This window comes from Podarcis melisellensis (assembly GCF_964234715.1).
Source record: "Podarcis melisellensis genome assembly, chromosome: 14".
In the NCBI taxonomy this organism is placed as follows: Eukaryota; Metazoa; Chordata; class Lepidosauria; order Squamata; family Lacertidae; genus Podarcis; species Podarcis melisellensis.
In genome coordinates, this window is record NC_138546.1 from 13154212 (window position 1) to 13178288 (window position 24077).

Below are 24077 nucleotides of genomic sequence, written 5' to 3' on the forward strand. Positions count from 1 at the left end.
AAGCTATTTTACTTAGCTATCTCTCAAAGATTTATATACCAAATAATCAGCAAAAGTTTTCTCAGCGGTTTACAGAAAACCCTATAAAATATTCCAAAGAAGACACCAATAAAATCAAACTATCCCTTACATCCTGTTTCATATTTTATCTATGGTTTGATTAATTTTATGCCTACTGTTTTTGAGCAAGTAGGCATAAAATTAATCAAACTATAGATGTAGCATCCCTATAAACAGCTGAAGCTAGACTATCTACAGACAAAATTTGCAACGTATCTGATACTCTGTAAATTCAAGTCCTCAGGAGAACAGAAATTAATTAAGCAGACCTCAAGTAACAATCTTAATGCCACTTATACAAAGGAAACATACAAAAACATTCAGAATTTTGAACATCACTTGGCATGTTAAATAAGGGAAAATGAAAAAAACCAGAGGATGTAAGGGTTAGACAAGAACTTTCACACTAAAATACTGATGAATTCTATGCAGACATTTTAAGGCAGGAGGCAGAATGGGTTTGTAAGCTGAGGGGAAAATGTTGAGAACTGAATTTAAGACAGGAAAAATGAGAAACTGAGAAAAGCCAAACAGGACAACTTTTCTCAACTCTAGCTAGCAGTGAGGAAGTTTCTGTGCTACTCTTTTTTATTGACTCAAAACAGTTTTGACTACCAAAGGGACTTCACTTCTTAATGTAAATGAAATGGAGAACTTTGCAACTTTAGGTTTTGATGATTTGCTGAAAAGTAATGCTAGTTTATGTTTTGTTGACATACAGTTTGTTTTGAGAGACATATTCAATGACCGTTTGCTATAAACAATAAAGATCAGCACGACTGACTGATAATATTAGGAAATCATGACAGATACAGTCCCTTACCTTTTCCTTTTGGCTCCATTGATCCAGGACATCATGTGCAAAATTAAAATGCTCTGGCACATTTTTGTAGAGGGCTTCAGTGTCTGAGAAATCCAGAAATGGAGATCCACTGCAAGGTTGACTCATGATTCTACAAGGCAATTTGAAAGCACTAAAAGACTTTAAAACTGGAATTCTGGAGAGAAGCTTCCTTGCCCCTGCCATGAAAACAATTCTTGCCTTTATGGAAAACCAAAAGAAAAAGGAAAAAAAGAATTAACCAGGATAATTCAAGATTCTGCTCAAGAACAAAAACGAAACACCAATGACAGAAAAATATGTATGCATTGAATAAATTCCAGTGACAAAAGTGCAAAGTGGAACTCCAATGGAAATGCAACTTCACTCCATAGCCAGAATGTGTCTTAGGGGTGGGAATTCAGAGTTACTCTGTATCAGGCTTCCTCAACCTCGGCCCTCCAGATGTTTTGAGACTACAATTCCCAGCATCCCTGACCACTGGTCCTGCTAGCTAGGGATCGTGAGAGTTGTAGGCCAAAAACATCTGGAGGGCCAAGGTTGACGAAGCCTGCTCTATATAGCTCTTTCAGTGTTGAAAATGGGAGCTGAACTGTGCATCACGTTCCAATTGCCAATTTGCTGCTGGGCCAGGTTCCAGCCTCAAAGAATCCTGGAATCTGAGAACTGTAAAGTTGGAAGTGACCCTAATCTAGTCAGAGCCCCTGCAGTGAAGGAATCACAGCTAAAGGACCCCTGACAGATGGCCATCCAATCTCTGGTTTTTAAAAAATTAAATGAAGGAGATCCCACCACCTTTTGAAGCATCTCACTCCAGGGTTGAACAGCTCTTACCATCGTAAAGTTCTTCCTGATGTTTAGTTGGAACTTCCTTTTTTGTAATTTGGGTCCGTTGGTTGAGGGCCTACCCTCCGGAGCAGCTTGCTCAATTTTCCTTGTGACAGCCCCTCAGATATTTGAAGATGGCCATCCTTTCACCTCTTTCAATTTGAACTTAGCCTGATCTTTTATTCCCCTTCCTTCCCTCCCCCTTCCCTTTTTATGAAGATTACCCGCTCTGGTGTTAAGTTGTGGGTGAACATATCAGACGACACAGTGATTCTTCAAACAGCTCTTGTTTATTCACAGGCCAGAACAGAACTGGGCTGAAGGGCTCAGCCAACCTGCTTATATAGAGCTCAACTACAAGGCAATAGTAACAACTTTCTGTAACTATCCAATCAGTGAACGTCACTTTCAATTCCTTATTTGCATATGTGGACCTGAGTGAAAACTATCTACAGTATCCCCCTGCTGGCCCAGGCTGAGAACCTCAGTACATAACATATGGGATCCCACAGCTAATTCTCCCCTGGTCTCCTTGCTGGCTTGCCCAAATAGAACTAATCTAGCCAGCTAGCCCTGGTGATCATCTAATGTTTATTGGATGGATTTCCCCCCTAAATTGATTTTTGAATTCTGAATTTATTGTTATCCACATTTTATACTGTATTTTATGCTGTTTTTGGTTGCATCAATTAAGTGTTTTAAATTTGTTGTTTGCCACCCTGAGCCTGGTTTTCTGAACTGGGAAGGGCGGGGTATAAATAAAAATTTATTATTAATATTATAATTTAAGTCTCCTCTTTTCCAGGTCAACATACGCGACTTTCTCAACAGTTCCGCATTTATATGTATATTTGGGCACACTTTTCTCTAAAGGACACATTTAGTACACATTTGGTCCCTTTAAAAAAGAATGCTTTCTGTAGGCATCTCTCTCGGTTCTGCCACTTTTGTAGCACATTGGGCAAGAAAGTAAGAGGGCCTTCTCAGTGGTTGCTCCCAGATTGTGGAACTCTCTTCCATGAGACTAGGCTGGCCCCCTCTGGACTTTCCTTTTGCTGCCAGCCAAATATTTCTTTGTTCCAACTGGCCTTTGACCATGAACAGATGGGGTCTTCTGAGGTGGGTGATGTTCTTTTGAGTGTGTGCAAGAATTTGAATGGTTTTCAGTGTTTTCGGTGCTTTTTAAAACAAAGCTTACCTATTTAATTGGTTTTAATATTTATAATTGGAAGCTTCATCTGTTTTAATTGATGCTGTAAGCAGAGACATCACCTTGCCAGCAAAGGTCCGTACAGTTAAAGCTACGGTCTTCCCAGGAGTGATGTATGGAAGTGAGAGCTGGACCATCAAGAAGGCTGATCGCCGAAGAATTGATGCTTTTGAATTATGGTGCTGGAGGAGACTCTTGAGAGTCCCATGGACTGCAAGAAGATCAAACATCTTCATTCTGAAGGAAATCAGCCCTGAGTGCTCACTGGAAGGACAGATCATGAAGCTGAGACTCCAATACTTTGGCCACCTCATGAGAAGAGAAGACTCCCTGGAAAAGACCCTGATGTTGGGAAAGATAGAGGGCACAAGGATAAGGGGACGACAGAGGACGAGATGGTTGGATAGTGTTCTTGAAGCTACCAGCATGAGTTTGACCAAACTGTGGGAGGCAGTGGAAGACAGGAGTGCCTGGCGTGCTCTGGTCCATGGGGTCACGAAGAGTCGGACAAAACTAAGCAACTAAACAACAAGCTGTCTTAGGTTCTGCACCAGGAGAAAAGTTGCATATATATTTAATAAATAAATATGAGGAGGAATTCCACATGCCCCACTGAAAAGTCCTAATTTAATGCTGATGTCCCTGACGAATAAGCATAACTGAAGGGAAACCCTTGATACATGAAATTATATATTTTTCAGAGAGGGAGTTTAAGGACAGGCAAGCAGTGCCTGTATAATATCCTTGCCTGGTTTTCAAATTACTGAAAACTAAAGAGATTTCATCACTGTTTGCTGGAGGCTTTTGAAAAATCAATTTTCTCCCCCCCCCCCATCACCAACTCTGGGGTTGCGGCGCTCATCTTGCTTTACTGGCTGACGGAGCTGGCGTACAGCTTCCGGGTCATGTGGCCAGCATGACTAAGCCGCTTCTGGTGAACCAGAGCAATGCACGGAAACGCCGTTTACCTTCCCACCTATTTATCTACTTGCACTTTGACGTGCTTTTGAACTGCTAGGTTGGCAGGAGCAGGGATCGAGCAACGGGAGCTCACCCTGTCACGGCGATTTGAACCGGCAACCTTCTGATCGGCAAGTCCTAGGCTCTGTGATTTAACCCACAGCACCACCCGCGTCCTTAAATAGGACTTACTCCCAGGTAAGTGAATATAGTATTGCAGATCCCGCTATGCCTACAAATGATATTATTGTTCACACAAAATGTGAAAAGGGCAAGCAGTGAAATTCAAAAGCTGGTAGTATTTGTGAGTGTGTGCGTGAAGGCACTTCACCCAGTGGGTTGCTAAACCTTGCTGTGGACACGTTTAATGGAGTGGGGCAGGTGCTTCAAGCCCCCCCCCTGCTCTGTTAAACAGCTTGCTGGGCTGCACCGCTCTTCCTCATGCTGCAGTTGGTGGGGCCTCCTATTGGCAGCCATGCAAACTACAGAACCTGGAATCAGCCTTTTGAATGTGTTATAAACATGCAACACCAGATGGCGCCAGAGAGCAAATAAAATTATAAGCGGTTTCCCATAGCGGATTTAATTTCTGACTTATTTATAACACGCCCCCCTCCCCCGGTGTGTAGATCCACCCCCTGACAACATTTTACATTCTTATGTATAAACCACTTCTTAAGAGCACCACTGACTGGACCATCCTGACATTGTACAAACAGCCAGCTTCTACCTACTTCCTAAGCACCATTCTTCAAAAACAACATGGGAATGTAACATGTAACAAGAGTCTCTAAATAAATATAATCTAGCTGAAATATAGGATGGTTCTACATTGTCTATTAAGCATCAATAGTGATTGGATTGCAGACGGGGTTGTTTACTGAGCACTCATCCAGTTTTGCGGTGGCTTTGGAAACTGGGTTTGGTGTGCAAGAGCACAAAATCAACATCAATGGCGCATCCTGAATCTGCATCTATGTGACTGAATCCTACCCAAAAAGAGTCTGAAAGCACTCCTAGTTAGTTGAGCTGTGGCTAATGCTTTCTTGAAACAACTGGAAAATATCTATGTATATTAGTTACAGCTCATTTCAAACTGATTGCTTTTGTGACTATATTTAGTTGGCCGTTGGTACCTACATGCTTTATGTAAGATCTGATTGTTTTAACAGCATAGTTTCATTGTTAGACACATACCCAGAGGACCTTATACAACTCAGAAACTAGAATCTCTGTATAAACATGCAGACAACTTACCACAACCCACACTCTGGAATAGCAGAGAGCACTCCAAAAGGAAATTCACCAGGGTTTTTGAGAACTGAATTAAACAGCAAGCAGTACATTAACATTAACTTTTATCAGAGATCCATCGGTTGACATTGGAGAACCTCTCACTTGAATAGTCTGATGTAAGTCAAAAGTTAATGTTTGACTAGATCGCCACGTACTTGCAAAAAGGCCCCCGTTCTTTCCTCCAAATTAATTTATGCTGAAATATAAGATATGCCCTTTTTTCCCAAAAGTCATTGGGGAATGCAGGTTGGATAAGGGAAAATGGAGTAGAGAGGTTTAGCAAATCCAGAGATGGCGGTACTCTTTCCTTGACTCTGGAAGGTAGAAACGGTGGCCTTTCCTGTTTCATTCAAGATCTTGCTGGGCTTTCCCTAGTTCTTCAAGTGGTGAATCAAGTGGTGATCAGTTCTGGGGTTCTGGTTTGGTTTCCTTTTGAAGGAGGTCACAGAGCTTTTCAACATTTTGTACTATTTTCTTTAGTAATGAAGAAGAGGTTCAGCTCAGTTTGCATTTGAAAGTTAATTACCAAATTCACCCTTCCCAAAACAAAAAAATGTGAACTGAAATGAAGGCTATTGTGACATTATTTACATGCTCTGGTAACTTCCAGATTGGGTTGTTGCAATGTACTATGCATGAGGCAGCCATTGAAAACAACTCAAAAACTTAAATTGGTCCAAAGTGCAACAGCCAGATTATTGGCTTGGGGTTCTGTTTAGATTTCATATAATAATAGTCCGGCTCTATTCTGCCTTGGTCAGACCACACCTGGAGTCCTGTGTCCCAGTTCTGGGCACCACAATTTAAGAAGGATATTGACAAGCTGGATGTGTGCAGAGTGTTGGGATGCTGCCAGGGAGACGGAGCCATCATGCAGCCCCCCCCCCAGTCATCTCTGGACGATCACTGGTCTCCCGTGGAACAGCATCAGTCAATTAGCAACATGAGCCTCAGAGACATTCCAAGACTCGTGCACACCCTTTTCAGCAGTCTCCACAACGGAAGAGTCAGACAGGAGAGCATATTTACAGCTTTATTCAACGTAGATCAGAACAAAGGAAAAACATGAGTGCTTGCCACCGTGTCCAGGAAAAAAGCTGGAACAAAAGCTATATACAAAACAGAAGTTCCCAGAGAGAACAGTGCTAGGAGTAAACAGGCATGTGATACACAACAATCATGCCTGAACATTTAAGGTGGAACGGAAATATCCTAACACAGAGGAGGGCAACCAAGTTGATCAAGGGTCTGGAAAGCAAGCGTTGGGAGTAACAGTTGAGGGAGTTGGTGATTAGCCTGGAAAAGAGGAGGATGAAAGGAGATATGATAGCCATCTTCCATTATCTAAAAGTTTGTCACATGGAAGATGGATTAAGTTTTCTCCTGTTCTGGAGGGTAAGACTCAAACCATGAACTGAATGGAACTAGTGGTGGACATAAATGTAGCCAGGAAGTTGGACAGGATCATCCAGTGGCATGGGATTGCTCAACGTGCCTCACTTTTGATCTGCTAGTTTTACTTGGTCATCCATTTGTAATACCAAACTTGCAGAGGTCTGCAGAACAGAGCCTCATCCAAGTTAATCAATTCTCCTTTGAACTCAGGGGCCACCATGTCGTGATTTGAACTTGTCAGTTTCCTGTTGACCTCAGTGTTAAGGTTCGGAAGAGCCTTGTATCTAAAGTTCAGGTTCGTTTGTAGATAAATTTAAGGCTGCATGCAAATGGGCTCTTGAATTTCCTCACCTTATTTGCTGGCAGAGAAATTGTGATGGGGAGACTCCGTAGAATTTCTCTGGGGGGATGAAAATTCTCCACCATTTTCTCAGGGTTGTGCTCACCATTAGAAGTGGCACTAGCACAGTTATCAGCTTTTCCTTTTGTTGGCAGACGGTCCACCACCTGGACTTAGGCTTCATTCACATCAGACATTCAAAGCACTAGGGTCTACTTTAAACAGTCATGGCTTCCTCCAAAGAATTTGAGATGCGAGAGTTCTTAGGAGGCCCTGATTCCCCTCCCAGAACTACAGTTCCCTGAGTGGTTTAATGATCAATCCCTCTTCATGGGGAACTATGGGAATTGTAGCTCTTGGATGTGAATAGGGGCCTACACTGCTCTGGTTCGCCAGAAGTGGCTTAGTCATGCTATCCACATGACCTGGAAGCTGTATGCCAGCTCCCTCGGCCAATAAAGCGAGATGAGCACCGCGACCCCAAAGTCGGCCACGACTGTACCTAACGATCAGGGGTCCCTTTGCTTTGCTTAACTACTCTCCATACCCTTAAAAAGCTAAAGCTCCCAGAATTCTGTGGGGGAAAGCCATGGCTTATTAAAGTGCTACCATAGCACTTTAAATGTATGGTATGAATGCAAACTTGGTGGTCTTATGGGCCCCACCCCTCTGTAGACAGTTCTGTGTATTACTTCAAATGCTGTACAGAAACCTATCCCCACCCCATTGAGAAGATTCCATCTATTACCATTTTTGTTACCTCAAAATCTGGTAAAGACAGCTCTTCTGCATTTGGCAAGCCTTCTGCACAGATGGCACAACTCAGAGGGTTGTTAACTTCAAGTCTTGTTAGTGAGTTCATAGGGAGAGCAGAAGCTACCTTTAACTGAGCCAGAACATTGCTCCATCCAGCTCAGTACTACCTACACTGATAGGCAGTGTTGTTGTTGTTGTTTAGTCGTTTGGTCATGTCCGACTCTTTGTGACCCCATGGACCAGAGCCTTGCCAGGCACTCCTGTCTTCCACTGCCTCCCACAGTTTGGTCAAACTCATGCTGGTAGCTTTGAGAACACTGTCCAACCATCTCATCCTCTGTCGTCCCCTTCTCCTTGTGCCCTCCATCTTTCCCAACATCAGGGTCTTTTCCTGGGAGTCTTCTCTTCTCATGAGGTGGCCAAAGTATTGGAGCCTCAGGATCTGTCCTTCCAGTGAGTACTCAGGGCTGATTTCCTTAAGAATGGATAGCTTTGATCTTCTTGCAGTCCATGGGACTCTCATGAGTCTCCTCCAGCACCATAATTCAAAAGCATCAATTCTTTGGCAATCAGCCTTCTTTATGGTCCAGCTCTCACTTCCATACATTACTACTGGGAGAACCACAGCTTTAACTATACGGACCTTTGTTGTCTCTGATTTTTAGGATGGCAGTAACTCTCCAGAAATCCAGGCAGAGAGTCTCTCCCAGCCATACCTGGAAATGCTAGGGATTGGACCTAGGAGCTTCTGCAATTGCTGCTGTTATTTGTTAGCAGCTGGAGACTGGAGCATGCCAGCAATAAAAACCCTGGTGCCAGTGAAGTTAACTCTTTCTTCAAAGAATCCAAAACAGCACAGGCCTAGTGGTCACAGCAACTCGTCCTAGTAGGTCTATTCCTAATGAGGCCCCAACTGTGAGGACTGAAGGTCCCTGCCTCCCCGCTGCTCTCTAAGACTCTTTCCCCAGCAGCCTAGGACTCCTTCGTCTTATCTCTCTTTGCTCTGCCCTCTTCATTCCTCTTTGTGTTCTAGGAGTCCATGGGGGAGAAGAGAAGGGGAGACTCCCTGGCTTCTTCAGCAGCCTGACTCATCTCTGCCTCTTGGCCCCTCCTTCTCACCATCCTCCCCTTCTGCCACTGATTCTGGACTGCTCTCTGCCACAGCCTCTTCCTGCTCACTAAACCCTGTTACCTCTCCAGCTTCTGACCCCTCCTCCTCCTGGTCGGCTCCCTCTTCTCCCTCTGGCCACTCAACATCATCCTATCTCCAGTCTCCTGGTACTGAGCTTTCTTCCCCAGGGGGTTTTCTTGGGGTTCCCCAGCTGGTGCCTCCCACCCCTCCTCTGCACCCAGCCACTCCATGACATGACTTTATTCACCTTTCGCTCTCGACTGAAGGCCACATTCTCTTCATAAGGCAAACCTTATGAAGGGCATGCCAATAGTGGGCAGGGCCATAGGCAAAAGTGACCGGAACAATGAATACAGATTTTACCTTTGTACAGTAGGCTAGTTTCTGTACACAGCTGCAGACGGCTCTCCACCCAAACAACAAAGAGCCATTCTCAGAGTTCAAGGTCACCTTTATTTGCACAAAGTTTGTTAGGCAATGTTGGCTATTTATTGAGCTTTCCTTCTGATTTGTGTGTGGCAAGCAATCATTGATTGATTGATTGATTGATTGATTGATTATTCAATTTATATACCACCCTTTAACCAAAGATCCCAGTACAACATTAAAAACATAATTTACATAACATAAAAACAATAAAACAATTGGGGGGTGTCATAATATCCACCTGTCCACTTTTAAAAGGCCATAGATTGTTTAATTGCTGAAGTCCTGGGTAAAATGGGAATGTTTTCACCTGGCACCTAAAGACATGTGATGATGTCATCCTCGGCACACCACCAGGGGAGAGGCCACCCAGAGAAGGCCTTGCATAACACCACATGGCCTGGGTCTGTTTGTATGAGGAGAGGAGGTCTTTAAGGTAATGAGGTCCTGAGACATGCTAGGCTTTATAGGTCAGCACCAGCGCTTTGAATCGGGCCCAGAAATGAATTATTAAGCCAGTGCAGTTGGGCCAGTCATCTTGCACCCATGAGCAACCTGGCCATTAAATTTTGCACCAGCTGAAGTTTCCAAACCATCTTCAGAGGCAGCCCCATGTATAACACATTGCAGTAGTCTAACCTAGAGGTTACCAGAGCATAGGCCACATCAGTTAGGTAAGGGCGTAGCTTGGCCACCAGCCAAAGCTGACAGAAGGTATTCCCCACCACTTGGGCCCAAAACTACAGCACTGGATCCAGGAACACCCCCAGGTTATGTACCTGCTCCTTTAGAGGGTGTGTAAACCCCCAGGAGCAAGCAGTCTCCATCTGGTCTAAGGAACCACCTACTAACAGTGCCTCTGTCCTATCTGGATTGAGCTTCAGTTTATTGGCTCTCATCCAGTCCATTACAAAGGCCAGACCCCAGTCCAGCACATCCACCGCCTCACCTGCAGATGTGAAGGAGAACTAGAGCTTTGCGTCATTATCATCACTTGTCATAAGAAGTCTGGTTGTGGGAGAGAAGTGAGTATGTTACACAAGAGTGCCAAATCAACTTTAACTGCTGCTGATTTGTGATTGTAGACATATGTGCTATCCCTATGTTTTGTAATGCCCATTGCACACACAAATAAAACCGTTCTTACTTTAATTGCACAATCTGAATTTGCTGGAATGTGGCTGAATCCCAACCAAAAATAGTGGCGGGCCGGAAGAGCCTAGAGTCAAAGAGAACGGGAAAGAGATATGCCCCCCACCAAGTATAAAGCTGGAGCTGACTTTTTTTGATTTGATTGGTTTATTACGGCCATTGGCCCATATCTAAAAACAATACATCAAAATTTATCCATAAACAATACAATTTAAACAGTTCCAAGTTAAAACACCCCTATAAAACCAATTTTACTTCAATTAAGTAAACTATACACAATAAGCTCCCTCTATGTCGACCGCAATTCAAATCCCTCAGATTTTGGGGGATATGCGTCTTAGTTCTGACACTTATTGATGGTTCTTAAGTTTGGCTAAGCTGTCAGAGTCATACAGTGATCCATTTCTCCTCTTATGGAATAAGACATTAATCAGGTATCTAGCGACTGCAAGGGATCTACTTGAGTCTTCGTCGTTTAATAAGTATATTATTTGGGCTTCCTGAGGTCTGTCAGCTATTCTCGATAAATATGGGGCCAGAAACTTGGACCGTGAAGCCGAATGTATAGGACAACAGAAGATTATATGATATAACGATTCCGTAGATCCACTTTTACAGTCACAGAGGAGTGAGATCTGTCCGTTGGAGAGTCTGTTACCCAACACATTTGATGGGAAAACATTGAATCTAGCCTTTATAAAGGCGTACCTGTGCATCACCACAGATAAGGTAGTTAAATAAGATGGAAGCTTCGTTGGTGGTGTTAAGCCAAGGTTTGTCGGCGAACAGGTGCCACCACCTGTCGCAATATTAAATTGTAAATCAATCTCCTCTAATTTGTGAGTTATAATTCTCTTGGCTGAAATTAAATCCAATTTTAGTAGTTCAGATGGAGATAGCCCTAAGGACGCTGGAGCTGACTTAAATGGAAGAATTCTTGGGATGCAGCGGCTATTCAGGATTCTGGTGGAGGATTAGGAGTTGTGCTGCTTGCAGTAGATGTCCATTTGCTTCCACAGTGCTCTTCTTGAAAATTTGTAAATGAAGCGAATATTTCAAAATCTCCTGAGGTCTCTCCCATCCACTTAAATCTCGTGTTGCTGTCTCAGACTTGTCACTGCGTGGAAGAGTGGGTGGCTATCTCTGCATAGTAATGGTACAGTCTACTTTCCCTTCCTTCATTGTTTATCATCCCCATAGTCTCTAATCTGGACGCTCAAAGTCCAGCCAAGAGTTAGGTCATCCCAATATCAACAAGCCTTGAATAACGTCCACAGCGTTCAAGAAAACTCGGTAGTTGTGCAACCTCCCCCATTGTGTTAAACTCGCCCCCATTCTTTGTTCCTTAACTCGTTCCGTCTGATTTTCCCCGTGACTGTCTTCGGCAGCTCCTTGACAAACTCCATCTAGCAAAACAAGAACAACAACAAGAAAGGAAGAATGGCAAATCAACCCATAGAGTGACTTCCTATACAACAGCTGCGGCTGTTTAGCATAGTGCAGGTAGAGTGTCTGCTCCGAATAATGACAGTCTATGTGGGCTGGCCTTTACAGACAAAAGGATGAAGGGACCTGTAGTTCAGCAACAACTGGAGGACCAAAGGTTCCCTGCCCCTGGTCTAGGTAAAATGCGCCGCTTTGGATTGCAGGTGGGGGCTGTTATTTCTGAGCAATCTGTTTGCAGAGGCATGGGGTCCGAGATCAGGGCATCTATCAGTTGATGAGTGTTGCAAACAGGCCTGAATTCAGTTAGCCTCTGACATTTATGGACTTGTTCATGAATGGTGAATATGGATCACTTCTCTGAGTTTTTCAAGGAGGGTGTGGAATTCAGCATCCAGATTGGGCAAATGGGTACCTGTTATTAGTGACAGTGCATGTCCCAACTAGAGGTGTTCTTATTGCAATGTATTTAATAACACAGCATTCTTTATCAAGTCGTGTACACTTAAGGCACTATTATACCACTTTAACATTAAGGGCTATCCTCCCTAAAGATTATTGGGAGCTGTAGTTTGTTGCAGGTGGCGCTGTGGGTTAAAGCCTCAGCGCCTAGGACTTGCCGATCGAAAGGTCGGCGGTTCGAATCCCTGCGGCGGGGTGCGCTCCCGCTGCTCTGTCCTAGCGCCTGCCAACCTAGCAGTTCGAAAGCACCTCCGGGTACAAGTAGATAAATAGGGACCGCTTACCAGCGGGAAGGTAAACGGCGTTTCCGTGTGCGGCTCTGGCTCGCCAGATGCAGCTTTGTCACGCTGGCCACGTGACCCGGAAGTGTCTCCGGACAGCGCTGGCCCCTGGCCTCTTAAGTGAGATGGGCGCACAACCCCAGAGTCTGTCAAGACTGGCCCGTACGGGCAGGGGTACCTTTACCTTTACCTTTAGTTTGTTAAGGGTTCTGGGAGATGTTAGGACATCCCTATTTCTCTCACAGAGATAAATTCCCAGAGTTCCTGGGAAAAGGGATTGACTGTTAAACCACTCTGGACATTGCAGCTCAGAACCCTTAACAAACTATACTTCCCAATATTTTGGGGGGGAAGCCAAGATTGTTAGTGGCATAAAAGTGTTTTAAATGTTTGGTGAGGTTATGACCTAAGACACAGACATTTTGCTGTTGGGAAAATAAGTTTGAAAGTATGAAAGGAGGAGCCTTTCAAATCCCAGTAATTAAGAACTGGTTAACAAGATTGGGGAACATAGTAATCATGAGGAAAATTAGAAGTCAAATCAAAGACTAATGATAATTACTAGTTGATTAGATTCCAAAGTAACTGGTGTGCCTTCATTTCTTGAAAGATCAGAGGCATAATTATGGTATAGAAAATATGACTAGTGACCTTTCATATCTCTATTTTTTTTTGGAGGGGGGAGTATGTTATTCCTGAGCTTCCAACACCGTTCTCTCCAGCACCACTGTGTCTAAACATCTCTATATTCCCTGGTAATACTTGCCTTCCTTGGATATTTGTATGGAGCAGTAACTTTCTTGACATGCTCCTGCAACTGGAGTGTTAATTTTTCCTTGTCTTGGAGTGTGTAGGCTGGGGACAGGACCACAAATGCCTTCACCACCTAAGAGGCAGAGTTGGCATATAAGCAAAGAGAATCTCTCTCTCTCTCTCTCTCTCTCTCTCTCTCTCTCTCTCTCTCTCTCTCTCTCACACACACACACACACACACACACACACACACACACACGGAGCTGTGCCCTTGCTCACTCCAGTCACCAACAGCCGTGCCACACCCTGCACAAACTCCCTAAACCTCCCATCCTCACATATTCTGTATGTCCTGCATGTGAGTATCCCACAGATGGCACTGGGATAACAGGATGTGGGATTAGGCGACTATTGGCCTGCTCCAGACAGGGCTCTTAATAATAATAATAATACAGTAACAACAACAAGAACAACAACAACAATATGTCACCCATCTGACTGGGTTGCCCCAGCCACTCTGGGCAGCTTCCAACAAAATATATAAAAAACCACAATAAAACATCAACCACTAAAATCTTCCCTGTCCAGGGCTGCCTTCTGATGTCTTCTAAAAGTCATATAGTTACTTATCTCCTTAGCATCGGGTGGGAGGGCATTCCACAGGGTGGGTGCCACCACCGAGAAGACCCTGTGCCTGGTTCCCTGTAGCTTCACTAGCTGCAGTGAGGGAAGCACCAGAAGGCCCTCAGAGCTGGACCTCAGTGTCCGGGCTAGACGATGGGGGTGGAGATGCTCCTTCAGGTATACAGGGCTGGACAATGGGGGTGGAGATGCTCCTTCAAGTCTACAGGGTCAAGGCAGATTGGGGCTTTAAAGGTCAGCACCACTGCTTTGAATTGTGCTTGGAAACGTACTTGTTTTATAAATAAAATATTTATTGATCAACCCTGTGAGGTACGCTATACTGAGCAGCAGTGACAGGCCCCAGGGCACCCGGTGAGCTTCATGGCTGTGTGGCAGGTCTGAACCCTGCTCTCCCAGGATTTAGTCTGAGCACTACACAACTCTAACCACTGCAGCATACTAGCTCTCTTAGCCCCAGGCAGCAGGACCAATAGCCTGGGATTATGGAAGTTGCAGTCCAGTGAAACCTGGAGAGCCACAGGTTCCCTAGCCCTGCTGGGCAGATGTTGTTTTTGCAATTGTTACCTCTCCTCTGAGCGGATCTGGGCTGCTGACAGCTGCGGCTTCTGCTACCGCTGGATGCTCCAAAAGGGCGCTTTCTATTTCAAATGGTCCAATGCGATACCTAAGAAATTGACATAACAACAACAACAAAGCAACAATGAACAATGGGCAAATTGTAGGGGGAAAGATGCCCCACACGGAAATGTCTTTTAACCTGAATAATGTCTATTTTGCAGATGAGAAGGATGAGTATATTAGTTGCATTTGTTGGAACCTGGGGTGAAAACACAGACATATTATGTATAAAGAAGCTTACAGCCAACAGTTGAAGAAGAAGAGTTTGGATTTGCTATCCCGCTTTATCACTACCCGAAGGAGTCTCAAAGTGGCTATCATTCTACTTTCCCTTCCTCCCCCACAACAAGGTGAGGTGAGTGGGGCTGAGAGACTTTCGAGAAGTGTGACTGGCCCAAGGTCACCCAGCAGCTGCATGTGGAGGAGCAAGGAATCGAACCCGGTTCACCAGATTATGAGTCTACTACTCTTAACCACTACACCACACTGGCTCTCATACGTTGCAGAAAACAATAAATCACAGACAGGGAACCTCTGCTCTGGGAGCTGAATCACAACTGCTACTACTCTAGATAATCATAACATCTCCTTTAACTCCCCTCTGAGGGGCTCAAAGTATCATTCACCCCTCCGCATGTTAGCTTCACAACAACCCTGTGAAGTAGATCAGCCTGCAAGCCTGTGATTGGTTGAAGGTCTCCCGGATCTTCGTCCAACATCCGGCTGCTACAGAGCACTGGCTGCTTAGAATCATGTTCGTGCCAATGCAAGTTAATTTGGGGATCCTGAAGCATCCGGCTTCAAAGAGCTACAGAATTAGGAAAGGAAGAGAACAAACCAACCCTGAAGAATTGATGACATCGTCAGCTCTCCCGATAAACCAAAAGTATCCATCTTTATCCATCAGTCCTCTGTCCCCAGTAAGGTAAAAATCCCCTCGTTCTGTTGCAGCTGTTTTCTCTGGGTTATCCTAATGAAAACAGTTCAGAAAGGGAGAATTAACCACAGGGACATTTTGCCCCAGGACTGCAGAGTTATAGGAGCATCAGAAGCTGCCTCACCCGGAGTCAGAACATTGGTCCATTTGGTTCAGTATTGTCTCTACACTGACTGAGAACTCTGGTTTGTTAAGGGTGCTGACAGATGGTTAGGAGGTCCTTATACCCTATTCCCCTCACAGAACTACAGTTCCCAGAGTTCAATGAGAAGATGAATGGTGGTTAAGCCAAACACAATGCCTTTTTATGGGTTTCATCAATATGTTTGTTTTCATGCACAGTGTCCCCTAATATTTATGTAATATTGGTTGGTTGGCAAACTACATAGCATATCTCCAGCCAGGCTTGTGACCGACTAACATTTGGGGCTATTTTTCCAGCTGGAACTCACTGGAACTCAGTTCTGGCACCTCTCAGGTGGCCATCATTGCCATTCTAAGAGAACAAGGTTCATGGTGAGTTCCGGTACCTCTTTATCTAGAAAAATAGCATTACTAATATCCTATATCCTTTTTAATGTGCTTGTAGGAGGGGCTTGGAGGGAGAGGGGTCATTGTTTTGCTTTGTTCTTGTTTTTATTATGTATTTTGTGGTTTCGTCTTGCATTTTTATGCTGTAAGCCACTCTGAGATCTACAGAGGAAGGGTGGTATGCAAATTTAAAAGTAAATAACTAAATAATGCAAACGAAATTCAGAGGGGTGCAAATTTTGAAGGACAGATCTGTTCACACAGAGAGAGAGACATATATATATTGGAAAGGGCATATTTGACAAATTCAGCTTCAAATGAAGACTGAATCTAATTTCTCTCCTACTGCTAATTGCTGTTGAGGATCTTTTGATGCCAATAGGCCTATGCATTTGTTAAAATTTCCTCAAGATGAGCCAGTCACTTTAATATTTCTTTTGTATTGCCTTTATTCTGTATTAGACGGACATATACAAAGCATGCCGTCCACTGTTTTGATATTTTATTTGGATGGATGGTATATGAATATTATTTTATATGTAAATAAAGACACAAATCTGCAACTCCTTCCCAATTTCACTTGAGAACTCTCCCCCCCCCCCCATTCTGGGGCAGTAGTGATGAAAATGCAGAATAAACCTGAGTTGAACCAAGGGGAACAAAGCTCTGTGGATTCACCCAGCCTTTCTAATTATGGTGTCCCTTCATATGCCACACAAAAATCAATGAAGTTCTCCAGAAGGCTTCTTACTACATAGTGAGAGAAGAAACCAAGGGGCCTTTGGGGCTTCACTCTGATGCCTATTTCTCCTTCTTTCCCAGGTGGCAGAACATTTGCTTCTTCATCTATGATCTAGAAAAAGAGAAAAGTAAAGGTAAAGGACCCCCGGACGATTAAGCTCATTCAAAGGCAACTATGGGGTTGCGGCACTCATCTCACTTTCAAGCCGAAGGATCTGGTGTTTGTCCACTGACAGCTTTCCGGGTCACGTGGCCAGCAGGACTAAACCACTTCTGGTGCAACGGAACACCGTGATGGAAGCCAGGGTGCATGGAAATGCCATTTACCTTCCCGCCGCAGTGGTAGCTATTTATCTACTTGCACGGGCATGCTTTTGAACTGTTAGGTTGGCAGAAGCTGGGACAGAGCAACGGGAGCTCACTCCGTCACGGGGATTTGAACTGCCGACCTTCTGATCGGCAAGCCCAAGAGGCTCAGTGGTTTAGACCACAGCATCAAGTACCCTCCATTTTGGTGTGTCACAACAGCTGTACTCTGTGGTTTCGGCTGGTGCCCATTGGGATTAGTGTGGCAGAAAGCAAGGAGGCCAGCAGTAGGTAGAACCAAATGACTGGCAAAGTGAACTAATTCTAGTTTTGTCTCCATATTCTTCCCTGTTGAGTTTTACAAGGGCAACACTGAGACTAAGGAGGAAGGGGGAAGCTGGCAGCTGGGGCCACTCTGAGGCTGGTTGTAAGTAGGTAGATAGGCAGCTGCGGGGGGAGGGTGTTGGCTGAAGGCGGACTGACATTGGTAGTGCAGTGCCCCATTTCCCCTAATGGACCAGCCTTCGCTGGCTGTCATTTAAAAATGGATAGGAGCTAGAAAAATAGGAACCACTCACCTCGACTTGATATGGTGCACATGCCTTTCCCATTGAACCAGGTTTAATTTTCATCCCTTTTTTAACCGCACAAATTGCACCCTGTTTAAAAGAAGATTGTTATATTGTTTCGAAAGGGACTATATGGCATTTCCCCAACAGCTTTTGATATCTTTGCATCTTGATCTTCTGCACGTTTACACTGAAGTGACTCGCAAGGATTTCAAATGGCACATTCCCAAGTTTCTGTAGCTTTACAACATTTGACTAGGGCAGTGTTTCCCAACCTTTTTTGGGCAAAGGCACACTTGTTTCATGAAAAAAATCTTGAGGCACACCACCATTAGAAAATGTTTAAAAAATTAACTGTGTGCCTATACTGACTATATATAAAGTAACTCTCTTTAATAGGCATCAAATAAACACAAAGAAAGTATTTTATAATTACTTTATTATGAAATAGGACGCACCTACTTTTTTGGGGGGGGGAAATAAAGGAAAATTTTTTTCCCTTTATTTCCCCCCCCCAAAAAACCAGGTCGGGGAACAGTGGGATGGTGGTGCTGCGCCTCCCCGCTGTCCCCCGAGCTTGTGGGGCTGGCCCATGTCTGCCTGGCGCGAGGGGCGCTCTGCTTCAGGGCGCCCCGCGCGCGTGGGGCGGCAGGCTACAGTCCGCAGCATGGGGAACCCTCTGTTTCAGGGCGCCCCACGCGCCCCCGGGTGCGCAAAGCTTGCCAACACGAGCGCGGAGCACGGGGCGTCCTCCGAAGGGTGCCCCGTGCTCCGCGCTGCCAGCTGCCGCCCGCAAGCCTTGCGCTCCTGGGGGGAGATCCCCCGGGTGTGCAAGGCTGGCCAACACCAGCGCGGAGCACGGGGCGTCCTCCGAAGGGCGCCCCGTGCTCCGTGCTGCCAGCTGCCGCCCGCAAGCCTTGCGCTCCTGGGGGGAGATCCCCCGGGTGCGCAAGGCTGGCCGACACCACCGCGGAGCACGGGGCATCCTCCAAAGGGCGCCCCGTCCTCCGTGCTGCCGGCTTCCGCCCGCAAGCCTTGCGCTCTCGGGGGGAGATCCCCCGGGTGTGCAAGGCTTGCCAACACCAGCGCGGAGCATGGGGCGTCCTCCGAAGGGCGCCCCGTGCTCCGCGCTGCCAGCTGCCGCCCGCAAGCCTTGCGCTCTCGGGGGGAGATCCCCCGGGTGTGCAAGGCTGGCCAACACCAGCGCGGAGCATGGGGCGTCCTCCAAAGGGCGCCCCGTGCTCCGTGCTGCCGGCTTCCGCCCGCAAGCCTTGCGCTCTCGGGGGGGAGATCCCCCGGGTGCGCAAGGCTTGCCGACACCAGCGCGGAGCACGGGGCGTCCTCCGAAGGGCGCCCCGTGCTCCGTGCTGCCGGCTGCCGCCCGCAAGCCTTGCGCTCCCGCCGCCCAACTCGCCCGCCTCCCTCCCACGGCACACCAGGCAACGTCTCGCGGCACACTAGTGTGCCGCGGAACACCGGTTGGGAAACACTGGACTAGGGCCAGGTCTACACTAAACTATTAGATATATTGTTCTAAAACGTCCCAGGGCATACTGCTAAAATAAATCATTCCTTACCTTGTTTCCTTCATAAAAAGCAGTTTCCCTATTGCCCGGTTCCTGGTTGCTCTGCAGCGCCCTATGGTGTCTCATTTTAATAACACATTATTAACGTCACAAGCAAAACGTAGTATGTCCAAATATGTTATGATAACTGTTCCTTAACCCTTCCTTAACATTATAAATCATGAGTGTAGATAAATAGCAGGGGATGTCACTGCCTTTGTTTGAGCTACCCTGTTTTCCCAAAAATAAAACAGTGTCTTATATTAATTTTTGCTCCCAAAGATGTGTTAGGTCTTATTTTCAGGGGATGTCTTATTTTTCCATGAAGAAGAATATGGTACACATTTATTGTCTAATTCTGAGTCAGCCAGACTCCGTCAGGGCAGAGCGAGCAGCAGGCGGCAGCTTATCCTGGCGGTGGCACGGGCTCTCTGATTTAAAGAGACCTTGCACTGCCTGAACAGCTCTGGTTGTACTGCGGCCCATCAGTGAGCTGCGTGGCAGCGCCCGCTGCTACGGTCCAGAGGAGTCGGACGCCTTACGGTAGCTTCGGGGGCCTTATATTCCAGGGAGGCCTTATGTTCAGGGGAGGTCTTATTATCGGGGAGGTCTTTTTTGGGGGGGATGCCTTATATTACAGCGAGAGGCAAAACTGGAAGTAGGTCTTATTTTGGGGGGATGTCTTACTTTCGGGGAAACAGGGTAGGTGCAGAAGTTGGGCCTGAACCCAAAAGACCTCACTATTCTTTTTAGCCCATTTCTCGGGAAGCAAACTGATGATGCTTAAAGACAATCAGCTTGGCCCAGAACATGAGCTGAAGGTGCAGGAGTGGGGGAAGCTGACAGATACTCATAATACCCACAATCCTCCTTTTAGGCAAGGAAGAAGCATTTTATGTGAGTTCAATGACAACTGTTTATTTACCTAATGAAAACACTAAATGGGAGTGCAAAGCAGGGGTCAGTGAAGGTCATGACCTGGGGAGTGTGGCTGGGGAGGGATGTGGCATGAGGAGAATCCTGAGGGCCAGATAGCGAGGCTTGGCGTCCACCTTGGCCCATGTGTTTGAGTTCCCCTATCTCCATCTTAAAAGATCATTGAAAGCATAAGAACAAACAGGAGCACCTACTGTTTCCGTCTGTCCATAGAGATCATAGATGTGCAGTCCTGTCATGCTCTTCCACTGCTCCATCACTTCAGGATTCAGAGGTTCTCCTCCACTTAAGCAGTACTGCAGACTCATGAACTTATAACTAAATGTGGGTGAACAAGAGAACCCCCAAGGACATTTTATGCAGCATCTTAGAAATGCACAGTTCAAGGAGGGGGTCATCAACAAGGCCTGGCAGGTTGTTGGGAGTTACACTCCATGGGGAAAGAACACAAACTCTCTTCAGTCATTTGGTGGCTATGGGTACGGAATAGGTGAAGGGGGTATCTCTAAAGCACATCTGCATCACCCCACCCCCATAGACCTCAACATATGTGTTGTCCAGGAGTGTGGCTGGTGCAAGCATTGGCATCTAGCGGGCAGGCCTAGATAGGCACATTCTGAGTACCCAGAACATGTTGCACAGAAGTTATTGGGCACCCTAGGAAAAGCACATTTCCCAAGCTTCCCAGTGCGCCAGATACTGCTTTGATGGTATTTAAGACTATGGTGAAATGTGGTCTTAACACACCTTCAGGCCACTGGAAAAAAGGATCACTGCATCAGTATCTAAATATAGTTGTGTGTCTCCATCCTGAGCCATGAATATGTGTACAGAGGTCTAAACTGAAGCTATCTGGTGCCTGGGGAAAAACACATTTCCCAGGCTCCCTAGTGCCCAAGGCACTGCTGTAGCAGTGTTCAAGACACCACCAAGGGAAAAGAGCAAGAACCACACCCTTTCCTGCTGCTACCATTCCAGATACCAGAAGTAGAAGTAGAAGTTCTTCTCTTCCTCTCAAATCGCAATTGCAATTCTTGGAATGTAACGTTTGTCTGGTATTGGAAACAAGCAGGTCAAGATGCTAAGGTTTGTATTTCAAACTAGAGCTTCAATAACATCACTGACATCAGAGTCTGGACACATGCAGCAAATCCATTCTGAAATCATCGTATTTTGAAAGGAGTTCTTCAAGGTACCTGGTGAGATCGCACTGTGCCAACATTCGGAACAAGGTTGGAGCACCCAGGATGGTGGTGATGGGAAACCGGGACAGAGTCTAGCACGTAAAAAAAGGCAAAGGTTGTGCAAGAACAACACAATCTGATCCAACCCAATGTCTTGAGCAACTGAGTTTTATATTAACTGTCTTGGTTTCTCTCACAAATTGGCTGATGCACAGTAATGTTAAACTAGGGGGGTGGGGAACATTTTTCAGGCTGAGGGTCACACTCTCTTCTTGGCAACCTTTTGAGGGCCACATGCCCATGGTGGGTGTGGCCTGAGGGGCAAGTGGGTGGAGCAACCAATGTTAATTTTACCCTTGAACAGAGGGCTTAGTTCTACACGCTCTCTAGTCTCCAAATGAAAAGCATTATCAGAGTTCAAGGACACAGTCTATCCAGACCAAAACACCCAAGGAGAGTACAATGCAAGATTAGTGAGGGTTGTAGTTTGGGGAGAACCCCAAAGGCCAGACTGAGAGGGCTGCATGTGGCAGAAAACAAGCTTGCTCCATCTTCCATTGACAGTCCTTCAGATATTTGAAGAAGGCTCTCATGTTTTGGCTCTCATGTTGTTTCAGAAAGTGTGAATTAGGTAGGTTTATCTTGAAATGCAAACTGAATTTATCCCTAATCCCCCAAGACAAACATTCTCCTCCATCCCTAAGTAAAACAAAAGCAATTGTGGTCTGATTAACCTTAGGTAAAGATAAAGGGACCCCTGACCATTAGGTCCAGTCGTGACCAACTCTGGGGTTGCGGTGCTCATCTCGCTTTATTGGCCGAGGGAGCCGATGTACAGCTTCCGGGTCATGTGACCAGCATGACTAAGCCGCTTCTGGCGAACCAGAGCAGCGCATGGAAACGCCGTTTACCTTCCCGCCGGAGCTGTACCTATTTATCTACTTGCACTTTGACGTGCTTTCAAACTGCTAGCTTGGCAGGAGCAGGGACCGAGCAACAGGAGCTCACCCTGTCACGGGGATTCGAACCGCCGGCCTTCTGATCGGCAAGCCCTAGGCTCTGTGGTTTAACCCACAGCGCCACCTGTGGGCATAAATCCCAACCTATTCCGCAGACTCAGACACAATAGCAATTAGTAAAAAATAATGTTAAAAAACAGTCAGTCTCATTAATGTTCCTCCACTTCTAATGTAATCCCAGCCACTGACTAGCTGCCATTACAGAGAAAAATCAGGTAGAATGTTTGAAGAGACAGGAGCAAGAATCTTACATTCAGGATAATTGTTGATTCTATTTGCTGCAGGCTGTGTATGAAGACGCAGGAACCCAAAGCCCATGGTTCGAAAACAGACCCCAGAGAAGCCACCACCCATCCTGTATCTGCAGTGGACCACATAATGTCAGCAGGGGTCAAATCCAGCCAGTATCTGATATAATAGAGGAAAGAAAATGGCAACAGGCAATTCAAGCATGCAACAAGGGCCTTGAAGATTATGCTCAGCGGCTGGCATTGTACTGTTTGGTATTATTATTATTTTAAATTTATTTATTAAATACATTTGTACCCTTTGCAACCTTGATCTACTAGGGTCTCTGCCCCCATTTTGGAAACCCTAAGGTGCCCCCCTTAGATTAATGCTGATCAGGTACCGCCCAGTAATTGTGCCTGGTGTTTTGCTGCATTCACATTTAGGTGTGCAGTCTGAAACATGAATTGCATGAATGCGTCTCTGCCTTCAGTGCTCCACAAGGCTGTTCTGCATTCCCGAATGCCTATCTTACTTTGCTGCACTTGCCTTGCTTCACCATAAGCTGGACTTGACTTTGCCTTGCTTGACCCTCCTCTGTCTTTCTGAAAACTGGACTTTGCCCTGCCTTGCCTTGCCTGACTCTATGATGCTGGACCCTGAACTTGTGCCAAGAGAAATTGAGGGAAGATTGGCTGAGGGTGAGTGGGAGAGAAGTTCTTCATGAGTTTCTCAGGGGTGGGTCTCAGTGTTAGTGTTGGCAGCAGCAGCAACTGTGTTGGCAGCCTGGCCGCCATTTTGTATCCCTCATAATGCATTTCTGGGGAATTGTGGAATGGGGGCTGATGGGAAATGGAAACTGCCTCACAAAATGGTGGAGAATATATGGAGAAAATGTTGCAAAGTAACCTTCTTTGGTGAGGAGAAATAGAAAACCTCAAGACCTTTTCTCAGTACATTTTTGCTTCGGCTCTATTTGATACCTTTTGTGGGCGATGGGCCGAAAGCCAAGACTCCCTTGGGAATGCTCAGCCATCTTTGGAGCCCCCGTCGTTCCACTGGTGAAGTAAATGACCATTGGATCATGGATCTTTGTTCTCACACAAGTATGGCTGTCGGGAGCCTCTCTGTGTAACACAGAAAGCCACAATAGTTAAAGCAACTCCAATCACAAATGCAAGAGGCCACTTTCCACCCACAATCACATACCCAAATTTAGCCTCTATCTACGCAAGAAGCCTTAACATGGCTTAGGGACGCATTCCAGCCAGGCAAAAGCACCCAAGGCAAAGCAGGGCCTGGGAGGGGGTGGTCTGAGGAGAGAAAGCCATGTTGTTGTTTTCAGGGCGTACTCGAGGGTATTGAAGGACAGCTCCTGAAGCTGAGACTCCAATACTTTGGCCACCTCATGAGAAGAGAAGACTCCCTGGAAAAGACCCTGATGTTGGGAAAGATGGAGGGTA

General features: G+C 45.8%; 2 protein-coding genes across 2 annotated transcripts in view; both read right to left on the reverse strand.

Annotated features, from left to right (window-relative positions):
- Positions 1-24077, reverse strand: part of LOC309357012 (acyl-coenzyme A synthetase ACSM3, mitochondrial-like) — a 39987-nt gene that overhangs the window by 15835 nt on the left and 75 nt on the right. The window contains exon 2 of the mRNA XM_081888879.1: positions 884-1102. Within this exon, the coding sequence (XP_081745005.1) occupies positions 884-1102 (219 nt within the window). The remainder of the gene's footprint in view (positions 1-883; positions 1103-24077) is intronic.
- LOC309357022 (acyl-coenzyme A synthetase ACSM4, mitochondrial-like) lies at positions 11537-23895 on the reverse strand. The gene is made up of 10 exons (XM_081888897.1): positions 23598-23895; positions 22638-22794; positions 21380-21459; positions 20378-20501; positions 17692-17772; positions 16818-16919; positions 15441-15568; positions 14545-14644; positions 13349-13468; positions 11537-11802 (listed from the first exon to the last, which is right to left on the reverse strand). Exons 1-10 carry the CDS (start codon positions 23690-23692, stop codon positions 11716-11718), a joined length of 1074 nt encoding a protein of 357 aa, XP_081745023.1. The 5' UTR covers positions 23693-23895; the 3' UTR covers positions 11537-11715.

Coding starts and splice junctions, on each gene's coding strand:
- LOC309357022 (XM_081888897.1), bottom strand. CDS start 23,692: ATGGTCATTTACTTCACCAGTGGAACGACGGGGGCTCCAAAGATGGCT. Junction 16,920..17,691: donor GTGCACCATATCAAGTCGAG/GTGAGTGGTTCC, acceptor CTCTTTTTCTAG/ATCATAGATGAAGAAGCAAA. Junction 14,645..15,440: donor GATGTCATCAATTCTTCAGG/GTTGGTTTGTTC, acceptor TCAATTTCTTAG/GTATCGCATTGGACCATTTG.